This window comes from Hyperolius riggenbachi, chromosome 9 (assembly GCF_040937935.1).
Source record: "Hyperolius riggenbachi isolate aHypRig1 chromosome 9, aHypRig1.pri, whole genome shotgun sequence".
NCBI lineage: Eukaryota > Metazoa > Chordata > Amphibia > Anura > Hyperoliidae > Hyperolius > Hyperolius riggenbachi.
This window is the reverse complement of record NC_090654.1, coordinates 136,507,087-136,519,132: the sequence shown is the minus strand read 5'-3', so window position 1 is coordinate 136,519,132 and position 12,046 is coordinate 136,507,087. Positions and strand designations below refer to the sequence as shown.

General features: G+C 40.0%; 1 protein-coding gene across 1 annotated transcript in view; it reads right to left on the bottom strand.

Annotated features, from left to right (window-relative positions):
• Positions 1 to 495: 495 nt before the first annotated feature.
• The window catches only part of CRABP2 (cellular retinoic acid binding protein 2), a 77,192-nt gene continuing 65,641 nt past the window's right edge, over positions 496 to 12,046 (bottom strand). Inside the window, exon 4 of the mRNA XM_068253561.1 lies at positions 496 to 2,798. Within this exon, the coding sequence (XP_068109662.1) occupies positions 2,748 to 2,798 (51 nt within the window). The 3' untranslated portion in view covers positions 496 to 2,747. The remainder of the gene's footprint in view (positions 2,799 to 12,046) is intronic.

Genomic DNA, 12,046 nt, shown 5'->3' with positions numbered 1-12,046 from the left:
CTCAAAGCGTGGCCTTCTCCTCCTGCGCCACCCTCCTCTTGTTCCATCACGTGTGCTGCTGCTGGGTTAGCCTTTTCCTGGAACCTCTTATATGTATTACATTTATGACTGCATGCCAACAAAAAGCATGTTACCTGTGCAAAGAAAACAGACATTTCCCGCATTTAAAAGACAGTTTTCCCTTTGAAACTTTAAAATCGATTTTCTCAAAAACTATAAGCTCTTTTTGCTAACAATTTTTTTCCTCTTGTACCCACTCCCAAGGTGCACATACCCTGTAAATTTGGGGTATGTAGCATGTAAGGAGGCTTTACAAAGCACAAAAGTTCGGGTCCCCATTGACTTCCATTATGTTCGGAGTTCGGGTCGAACACCCGAACATCGCGGCCATGTTCGGCCTGTTCGGCCCGAACCCGAACATCTAGATGTTCGCCCAACACTATGCTCACTCAGCCAGGGGAAGTTTGAATAACAAACAAATGAAACCATAAGGAATATTTTCAAGTTTTTTTTCTTTATTTAAAAAAAAATTATTGGCAAATAAATACAGAACAACACATACACTAGAAAAATGACAGGAACATGAGAAATTCCTACCTCAAGAAAGGAAGCATATGAAGCTAGCAGGACTACAATCTCTAGCTATACGGTTACATACAAAATGTATAAAATATCTGAAGCCAGTCTAATAACAAAAAAAGTAAATTGAGGCCCTCATTTATCAAAGTATGCGCGTTAAGTGACCATGGCAAAAACAATCAGATCACCTTAGAGAATGAAAGAAAGCAGAATGTCCCTGGTCACAGAAATCAACACACTTTCAGACATGTTAAACATAAAAGAGGAAATTAATTTACCAATAAGCAAATTAGGGGTGGGGAGTTAGGTCTCTGGTAGATTCTATCAATCATGGTGATTGAATCTGCCAAAAAAATATAGAACTATGTATGGCTAGCTTAAGTGCATGGTGCAGTGCTCATAGCAGCCAATCTGCAGCCATCTTGTCCTGACCTAGTGTCAGTAAATTGAATCCTTATTGGCTGCTCTGGGATCTCGCATATAATGCTTTGCTCTTTGCATTAAATTGAGTATAGAGGTGTTTATTTTTAGACTCTTTCATAAATGAGGCCTGTTTTTGTTTTATTTCAATGGCAGTGAAAAATGCCTAAATTGAAATTTTGTCTAATAAAGAGTTAACATTGAGAACTTTCTGTGAGACATTAATCTTCACTGTAACACTGTCTACAGTATTCACATGGAAAATTAGGTCAAGAGCTCCTGAACAAGTCAAGATTACAATCATTTTTATTATGTGCCCGTGGGTCTTCTAGATCTAGAACATTTCCAAGAAAAAAAACACTTAAAAAAAAAGAAGAATGACCAGGGGCAGTCTTTAAAGAGAAACTCCAACCAAGAATTGAACTTTATCCCAATCAGTAGCTGATACCCCCTTTTACATGAGAAATAGAATGATTTTCACAAACAGACCATCAGGGGGCGCTGTGTGACTGATTTTGTGCTGAAACCACTCCCACTAGAGGCTCTGAATACCGCGGTACTGCTGGCAACTGTAACAATGTTCACACACAGGAAATGGCTGTTTACAACTGTCTAACAGCCAGAACAGCTAGAAACAGATACATAACATGCCCACAGTAACAATGTCACCATGTAATAAATGTCAGAATGTGAATCTGGGAGAGGAAAGATTTTACAATGGGCAAACACTGACTAAATCATTTATACATAATTATGGTAAAAATGAAGCACTTTTTTTATTACATTATTTTCACTGGAGTTCCTCTTTAAGATTTATGCTTTGAAGTAAGTGTTCGAAAAAAACAACTTAATTTCAGCTTTAACAGTGTTAAAAGTATTGCAACTACAATTCTTGTCCACAATTATTATGCTGCTTTCATAACTTTTATCCCAGCTTAGTCATGTCTTCCATGTGACGCGTGTAGTTTAACTGCTTATCTTAAAAACGCTCACTAAACAAGATGGCTGTACATTCAACATGGCCAACAAACTGCTTCCAAGAGCTTAACACTTGGAATGGTTTTTCTAGTAGAAAATATATAACACTCTAAGTTATTAGAGTGCTTAGAATATGAAGAGTGCTTTGTTTAATGTAATTTGTACCTAATGTTGCCAAATATTTGGAAAACGTACAGCCTAAAAACCCAGCAGCTGCTCAAGAATATCTTAAAATAAGTGGATCTTATCTCCCTTATCTTGACTATGTTATATCTAGCCATTTTAATTCACACTGGTGTCTTCAGTAAAGAGGCATTTTCCAGCATTTTTATACATAGACAAAACAAACATGGTTTTAGAAGTAAGGAAAAAAATAAACTGGTTTTTGATGGCACAAACCTAGGTGTTCAAGGCTAGATAATTACTTTACTAACACATCCTAATTTATAATTTCTTTCTTAACTTTATCTAAGAAATCTTGTATCTTCAGATATTACCCTCTTCCTCTACATAGTCCAGTTATCACCACCGGGTTTGCCCAATTTTGGCATCAGGCTCAAATGAAGAAAGTCTCAAAGGCAAGATAAGAAAGTGGACAATTCTTCCTAAAACAGCAACCAAATGCTTTGGCCACTTTAGGATGAGCATGGATGTGCTGTAAACAAGATGATCTTTGCTGTAGAAGAAATGGTTATCATGAAAATCCAGATTATGGGCTGGTCATGGTCATATGTTTTAGTTTGTTTTTTTCAGTGGTTGGTAGAATTAATCTATTCTCTGATGTAGATCCGTTTGCAAACAACATCATCGGCTGTCATTATCTGTATTAAAATAAAATAAAAAATTGTAAGAATAGAAATTTTTGTGGCTAAATTATGCTACACATATGATGATAAATAACAATCAGTCTTCTTAAAAAGGGTCTTCTCTTTTATCAGCCAAATAAAGTTACGTAAAGATGCAATGTACAAATGCCAGCTTATTTACAGTTTACTGACTCCCTTTGTGTTCTAACTCTTTATTGACATAGATTATAAGCTTGCATATACAGGACCCTCTCCCCAAATGTTTCACCATATTGCTGTATTGCTATTTCCTTGTATCTGTACTGTATGAAGAAAATGGATGCACACATAGGAAATATGCAAGCAGGTACCCACACCACTAAAAGATCTAACAAATGAGTGCTACACTCAAGGTGAAATTTAAATTACTGAAATTCTATAACTCAACTGGCGCTTAGTAGCTACTAGAATGTCAGCTGTGCGTTACAAAGGGGATCCCTTCAACCCTTAAACAATAGTAGCAACCGAATAAAATAGTAACTCGCGCTAAAATTGAACCTTTTATTGTTCAAAGGAATTCCTTATCAAAGATTCCCAACATACTTTAATCACATAAAAACACACTGCTTCACCATACACTCCCAACACTCATATCCTTCACAGAAGGGCCCTTCAGAAAAAACAAAAAAACAAAAATCAGACCGAATAATGCATAAAGCTTGAAATGGCTGTAGTGTTCCTAGATTTCATCAAAACCAATAAAACCATTAAAATCACCCCAAAAACGGTCCAAAAAACATGTGCAAAGAAAGGCAGAGTTCGTACTGTTTCCAGCATTAGGTCATATGGGCTAATCAATATTCCAGTTATTCTCAGGCTCCCACAATTGATTATACGGGTATCACTCACGTTTCCGCAGTGCAATCCTTGCCTGGCACCAGTCCTTGCCCGGCTTCTAGTCCGCTTACCGGTAATCTGTTGTACCTAGACGGACCCCTCCTCAGTATTCATGTACTCGTTACCTCCGCTGTCGGCTTCTATTCGCGGCACACGTCACTTCCGGTTGTAAAGTCCAGAGTTCCGCTCGCCGCACATCCGTTCAGCTGATCTGATACACTTCGGTGACGTCACCTAAGACCTTAGGAACTTTGTATTTCTGGTCGTCGCTTAGCGGCTAACCAAGTTCAAGATCTTTGTAGCAGAGTGTTGCAAATTTCAAAGTAAACCTCAATGCGTTTTAGCCAATATCAATTACACAAACGGAGTGCGCTACCCCCTCCCAGTGTCCAAAACCTGTTCCAACAGTCCTTGTAACAAATTCCTTTGCTGTTCAGCATCCACTGTCCGGACACTCCAGGATATGTATCCGTGATGAAAGTTCACATATATGGAGAGAAAACCAAAAAGAAAAAAACAATCATAGTGCAATCCTGTAAATATCAGAACGCAGGGACCTTCACCCTATGGGGCCCGATTGTGCGACTTTTATTGCGGGTTCACCCCTGTGTGAGTGACCATCAGCCAACAATTGGCACGCTCACCTTTTTGTAAGGCTGCCCAGCCCTACAGACAGCAACTGCACTTTCTGAGGTTTAACCGACCTCCTCCCAACGATCAGGTCATATCCAATCTCAAACAAACCAATAGAGAAATATCATAGTGCAAGTATGTTTGTAATCCAACTACTTCATATAGCAACACATCTATTATTCTCCTGCTCACCCTTTGCTGCTGCTGCCCACACTCACAGACAGCTGTCCTCACTCACTGGGTGTGCAGGCTCAACCCCAATCCTTGCAGGTATATTCCACCTTCTTATAACACGATATCAAGCACACATCTAAAACTGAAAGGCTTCTGATAGTGTAAAACCCACGGTTTTATTTATAAAAAACAAGTATTGTACTCACAAACATAAGTGTAAAAAGCGCATGTAAGTTTAAAAACGATCAGGGGACGTCTCCTCCTGCTGGTTTTAGCCAATATCGTTGGCCCTTATCAGGAGGATTTAATCATACTGAGCTGCCGGCCATCCTTCAATTCCTTAATTGTCAACCTTTCTTAAAGTCGTAGTGCCTAAATTACACTACTTCCTTCATATATCCTGCATATTTCTGCATCAGTAGTGAATTGTCTCTTCCTAATTGTACATTCCTTTATCAAATAAAATATGGCCATAAAATATGAAAATAAAGAGTATGCAAAAATATATGAAAATTACAAAAAATACAGAAATACAATGTGTGTTTACAATAACATTCACACTCATATCGTATCATACTTCATTTAAAAAAGGCAAAAAATTCCATTTCGCTATTTAAGCCCTTTGGTGCCATTGTATCCAATTGATAGATCCACTTGGACTCATTACGGGATATCTGTCTATAAAGTTCCCTCCTCTTTTATTATGGTGTATTATTTCTAACCCAAAAAAGATGGTACCCCTTAAAATCCCACCATGGTTCTCTTTATAATGTTTGGACAGGGGATGACCTTCACTTTTATTTTCAATATTGTTGAAGTGTTCCCCTATCCTCCTTTGCAAACTCCTTTTTGTCCTTCCCACATACCTCTTATTGCAGGGACACTGAATACAATAGATCACCCCACAGGTAGTACATGTAATCTGATCCTTTATTTTATATACTGTAGAGTCCGGTGCTTCAATCTCAACGATTTACCCAGGATTCTTCGTTCTCCTACAATTTAAGCACAATCCACATCTGGTAAACCCCCCTCTACCCTGTTTACTACCCCCCATACGCTCATCATTGTTCTTCTCAGTAGCAGCTGTAGCTATAGATAGTCCAACATTGGGGGCCATCTTAAAAATTAATTTTGGTTCTACCGGCAATGATTCTCCCAAAACTTTATCCTCCTTCAGAACTTCCCAGTGCTTACGAATAATACCTGCTATTTTATTTGATTGTGCACTATATTGGAGCACCACACTAAAATCATTCCCCTCCCACTCTTCCTTATTCCTTTTAGTTAGTAGACCCTAATGTCCTGTTTGTCTGACTCCCACCTTCGATTTCTCCACCATCCCCTTAGGGTACCCCTTTTCCAGGAAGCACTTCACCAGTTTATCCGCCTCCACGGCATATTCTTCAACTTTAGTGCAGTTACGGCGTACCCTGGTGAACTGCCCCTTGGGGATATTGTTTAACCATCTAGGAAGGTGGCAGCTTGTATATAAGATGTAGCTGTTAACGTATCTACCAACTTCTGGAATGTCTTTGTACTGAGGGAATCTATACCCATATACAGTTCCAAATCCAAAAAATGTACATTTTCCCTACTGATCTCCACTGTGAATTTGATACCCCAATCATTATCACTCACTTTTTCAATATATCTTTCTAAGGAGTGGGAATCACCCCTCCATATTAGTAGTATATCATCAATAAAACGATGCCATAGGGCCAGGTTCGCACAATACACATACTGTTCCTCCCAATAAGACATGAACAGATTTGCGTAGCCCGGGGTGAACTTCATCCCCATGGCAGTCCCCCCAACCTGTAGGTACCATTTCCCATCATACTCAAAGTAATTATGCTCCAGGATGAATCTTATGGACCTAAGAATGAAACTCCTCTGTAACTGGCCCATTGATTCATCCTTCTCCAAATAAAATTGCACTGCTTCCAGCCCTCTTTCATGGTCAATTATGGTATATAGGGAGGCTACATCCATGGTACATAAGATCCAATTCTCTTCCCACTGCAAATCCCCCAAAACATTCAGGACACGTTTTGTATCTTCTATATAAGCCTTAGTGTTTTTGACATAGATTGGAGAGATTTGCAGTCAAGAACCCCACTCCCGACACAATCGGTCTTCCCGGTGGGTTATTGATATCCTTGTGGACTTTCGGCAAATGATAAAACAGTGGCCTTTTTGGAAATGTTATATCCAAAAAATCATATTCCTTCTGGGTCAGGATGCCCTGCTCCAATATCTCTTCCAGTAAAATGCTTAACTCCTTCATAAAGCGGAACGTTGGGTCTGAACTCAAGACGTGGTAAGTCTCTGAGTCCCCTAATAGCCTTTCCGCCTCGTGATGGTATACACTTGAAGGGATCCCCTTTGTAACGCGCAGCTGACATTCTAGTAGCTACTAGGCGCCAGTTGAGTTATAGAATTTCAATTGTTTTTGTTTCAACTAATTTCCCTTACAACATGGCAGCTGGTGGTAACCTATGGGAATTTAGGACTCATCGGACAGACCGTATTAGGGAGTTTTTTGGGGAAAAGGAAATAACTAGAAGTATGAATAAGGGTGATCTGGTATCCCATTTAAGGCATTTGGAAAAACAAAAGTTTGCTTTCCTAAAACAGAAAGAATTTGCGATAATTCAGGTTGGAGTGAGCTCGAGATGTCTCCCAGGCACCACTGCTGAATATATGCAAATTAACCATTGTACCCTTAGAAGCTAAACACACCTCCAGAACCGCTGGAATGCAATGATGTGTCAGCTTGTTAATATGTACAGAGCCATAATAATCCAACATGCATACAGACTGTTTCGGATTGTTTGATCCTCATCAGTGCATGGCATGGATTAATTTGGCATTTGGAGAAATTACTTGTGAAGGAAACAAAGAACATTTGGGAGGTGGCATCCTTGGAAAAATATTTGCAATGGGCAGCACGGTGGCGTAGTGGTTAGCCCTCTCGCCTTGCAGCGCTGGGTCCCTGGTTCGAATCCCAGCCAGGGCACTATCTGCAAAGAGTTTGTATGTTCTCTCCGTGTCTGCGTGGGTTTCCTCCGGGCACTCCGGTTTCCTCCCACATTCCAAAAACCTACAGATAAGTTAATTGGCTCCCCTTAAAAAATTGGCCCTAGACTACAGTACTTACACTACATAATATAGACATATGGCAATGGTAGGGATTAGATTGTGAGCTCCTTTGAGGGACAGTTAGTGACAAGATATATATATATATATACACTGTACAGCACTGCGTAATATGTTGGCGCTATATAAATACTAAATAATAATAATAATAATAATAAAATAGTAATAATGGGAAATAGCCCCGGTTGGATTGGAGGTCACAAAAATATTGTCGGATGATTTGGCAGATGATGAAACATTGGCCAAATGGGAATACATGTTTCATGTGTTCTTAATGGAAACGGTACAATTTATTATAGACGCGAGGAAGGCCCAATCAACAAATTTAGCAGAGGAAATTCGGGACACCCAAACAAGACGTGGTAAGTCTCTGAGTCCCCCAATAGCCTTTCCGCCTCGTGATGGTATACACTTGAATCTTGCACCACAACACCCCTGCCCTTCTCTGCCGGGCGGATCGTAATTTCTGGGTCGTTACGGAGTTGTTTAAGTGCTTCCCTCTCCCCTCCCAAATGTTCTTTGTTTCCTTCACAAGTAATTTCTCCAAATCCCTTAAATGGGATACCATATCACCCTTATTCATACTTCTAGTTATTTCCTTTTCCCCAAAAAACTCTCTAATCCGATGATTCGTAAATTCCCATAGGTTACCACCAGCTGCCATGTTGTTAAGGAAATTAGTTGAAACAAAAACAATTGAAAGTCTATAACTCAACTAGCGCTTAGTAGCTACTAGAATGTCAGCTGCGCGTTACAAAGGGGATCCCTTCAAGTGTATACCATCACGAGGCGGAAAGGCTATTGGGGGACTCAGAGACTTACCACGTCTTGAGTTCAGACCCAACGTTCCGCTTTATGAAGGAATTAAGCATTTTACTGGAAGAGGGATTGGAGCAGGGCATCCTGACCCAGAAGGAATACGATTTTTTGGATATAAAATTTCCAAAAAGGTCACTGTTTTATCATTTGCCGAAAGTCCACAAGGATATCAATAACCCACCGGGAAGACCGATTGTGTCGGAAGTGGGGTCCTTGACTGCAAATCTCTCCAAATACGTGGACACTTTTTTTGCAAAAGTATGTAAAAAACACTAAGGCTTATATAGAAGATACAAAACATGTCCTGAATGTATTGGGGGATTTGCAGTGGGAAGAGAATTGGATCTTATGTACCATGGATGTAGCCTCCCTATATACCATAATTGACCATGAAAGAGGACTAGAAGCAGTGCAATTTTATTTGGAGAAGGATGAATCAATAGGCCAGTTACAGAGGAGTTTCATTCTTAGGTCCATAAGATTCATCCTGGAGCATAATTACTTTGAGTATGATGGGAAATGGTACCTACAGGTTGGGGGGACTGCCATGGGGACCAGGTTCGCCCCGGCCTACGCAAATCTGTTCATGTCTTATTGGGAGGAACAGTATGTGTATGGTGCGAGAGGCCCGGGTGCGAACCTGGCCCTATGGCGTCGTTTTATTGATGATATACTACTGATGTGGAGGGGTGATTCCCACTCCTTGGAAAGATATATTGAAAAAGTGAGTGATAATGATTGGGGTATCAAATTCACAGTGGAGATCAGTAGGGAAAATGTACATTTTTTTGGATTTGGAACTGTATATGGGTATAGATTCCCTCAGTACAAAGACATTCCAGAAGTTGGTAGATACGTTAACAGCTACATCTTATATACAAGCTGCCACCTCCCTAGATGGTTAAACAATATCCCCAAGGGGCAGTTCACCAGGGTACGCCGTAACTGCACTAAAGTTGAAGAATATGACATGGAGGCGGATAAACTGGTGAAGTGCTTCCTGGAAAAGGGTTACCCTAAGGGGATCGTGGAGAAATTGCAGGTGGCAGTCAGACAAACAGGACGTGAGGGTCTACTAACTAAAAGGAATAAGGAAGAGTGGGAGGGGAATGATTTTAGTGTGGTTCTCCAATATAGTGCACAATCAAATAAAATAGCAGGTATTATTCGTAAGCACTGGGAAGTTCTGAAGGAGGATAAAGTTTTGGGAGAATCATTACCGGTAGAACCAAAATTAATTTTTAAGAAGGCCCCCAATGTTGGACTATTTATAGCTACAGCTGCTACTGAGAAGAACAATGATGACGAGCATATGGGGGGTAGTAAACAGGGTAGAGGGGGGTTTACCAGATGTGGATTGTGCTTAAATTGTAGGAGAACGAAGAATCCTGGGAAAATCGTTGAGATTGAAGCACCGGAGTCTACAGTATATAAAATAAAGGATCAGATTACATGTACTACCTGTGGGGTGATCTATTGTATTCAGTGTCCCTGCAATAAGAGGTATGTGGGAAGGACAAAAAGGAGTTTGCAAAGGAGGATAGGGGAACACTTCAACAATATTGAAAATAAAAGTGAAGGTCATCCCCTGTCCAAACATTATAAAGAGAACCATGGTGGGATTTTAAGGTGTACCATCTTTTTTGGGTTAGAAATAATATAACATAATAAAAGAGGAGGGAACTTTATAGACAAGATGTCCCGTAATGAGTCCAAGTGGATCTATCAATTGGATACAATGGCACCAAAGGGCTTAAATAGCGAAATGGAATTTTTTGCCTTTTTTAAATGAAGTATGATACGATATGAGTGTGAATGTTATTGTAAACACACATTGTATTTCTGTATTTTTTGTAATTTTCATATATTTTTGCATACTATTTTTATTTTCATATTTTATGGCCATATTTTATTTGATAAAGGAATGTACAATTAGGAAGAGACAATTCACTACTGATGCAGAAATATGCAGGATATATGAAGGGAGTAGTGTAATTTAGGCACTACGACTTTAAGAAAGGTTGACATTTAAGGAATTTGCATATGGGCGGAACAGAATGGTGGATTACAAGTTATATACACTGGAAGGATGGCCGGCAGCTCAGTATGATTAAATCCTCCTGATGAGGGCCAACGATATTGGCTGAAACGCGTTGAGGTTTACTTTGAAATTTGCAACACTCTGCTACAAAGATCTTGAACTTGGTTAGCCGCTAAGCGGCGACCAGAAATACAAAGTTCCTAAGGTCTTAGGTGACGTCACCGAAGTGTATCAGATCAGCTGAACGGATGTGCGGCGAGCGGAACTCTGGACTTTACAACCGGAAGTGACGTATGCTGCGAATAGAAGCCTACAGCGGAGGTAACGAGTACATGAATACTGAGGAGGGGTCCGTCTATGTACAACAGATTACCGGTAAGCGGACTAGAAGCCTGGCAAAGAGTGGTGCCAGGCAAGGATTAGACTGTGGAAACGTGAGTGATACCCGTATAATCAATTGTGGGAGCCTGAGAATAACTGGAATGTTGATTAGCCCATATGACCTAATGCTGGAAACAGTACAAACTCTGCCTTTCTTTGCACATGTTTTTTGGGGTGATTTTAATGATTTTATTGGTTTTGATGAAATCTAGGAACACTACAGCCATTTCAAGCTTTATGCATTATTCGGTCTGATTTTTGTTTTTTCGTTTTTTTCTGAAGGGCCCTTTTGTGAAGGATATGAGTGTTGGGAGTGTATGGTGAAGCAGTGTGTTTTTATGTGATTAAAGTATGTTGGGAATCTTTGATTAAGAATTCCTTTGAACAATAAAAGATTCAATTTTAGCGCGAGTTACTATTTTATTTTATTTGAAATTTAAATTACACAAACATAGAAAGGGATCACTAGTAAATGAAGGGTGTGCACCACTGTAATGTACATCTTTATTCAAGTAATTAGTATACAAATATATACTGTAATCAATAGACAGTTATGGTGGCCTTAAACAGCTAAAATCAATTAAAAGGTCCCAGTGGAGCTGTACTCAAACATATTTAACTCTGACACCACCTATTCATACACGCCTGCTAGGAATAACAAGCCCCAGCAAGTGGGACCTGGGTCCAATATGTATATGTGGCCTAAAGCTGAGTATTCACCACCCGATAAGTCCAGTGAACTCCCCTTGACAATGAGCGTTTGGGGATTCCTCTTCCTCCTCGCAGCGTTACATGACAGCACACAACGGACGCGAACAGGAAGTTAAGCGATCACGGTACTTGGCGCAGTTGTCGGGGATCCTGAAGATCCAATCCGCTGTGACGGTAATTATTAGCATGCATTGCTAAACGTCCTGATCGCACGCCTGAACCCACATTGCAAGATCACGGAAACGACCGCTCGTTGCTAAAAAAAAACGCTGGTAGTCGGAAAAATTGTCGGGAAAATCATGTGGTGGCTACGGGCCTTAAGACTGATATAAAAGACAACCAAGTATCATAAAAGAGCCACAAGTAAAAAATTAATATTAATGACTGACAAGAGCTTTTGCTGAAGTGCTGCATAGAATAGCTGCTCTCCTTGCCACCACCCTACTGACTCCTACAGTATCACTGT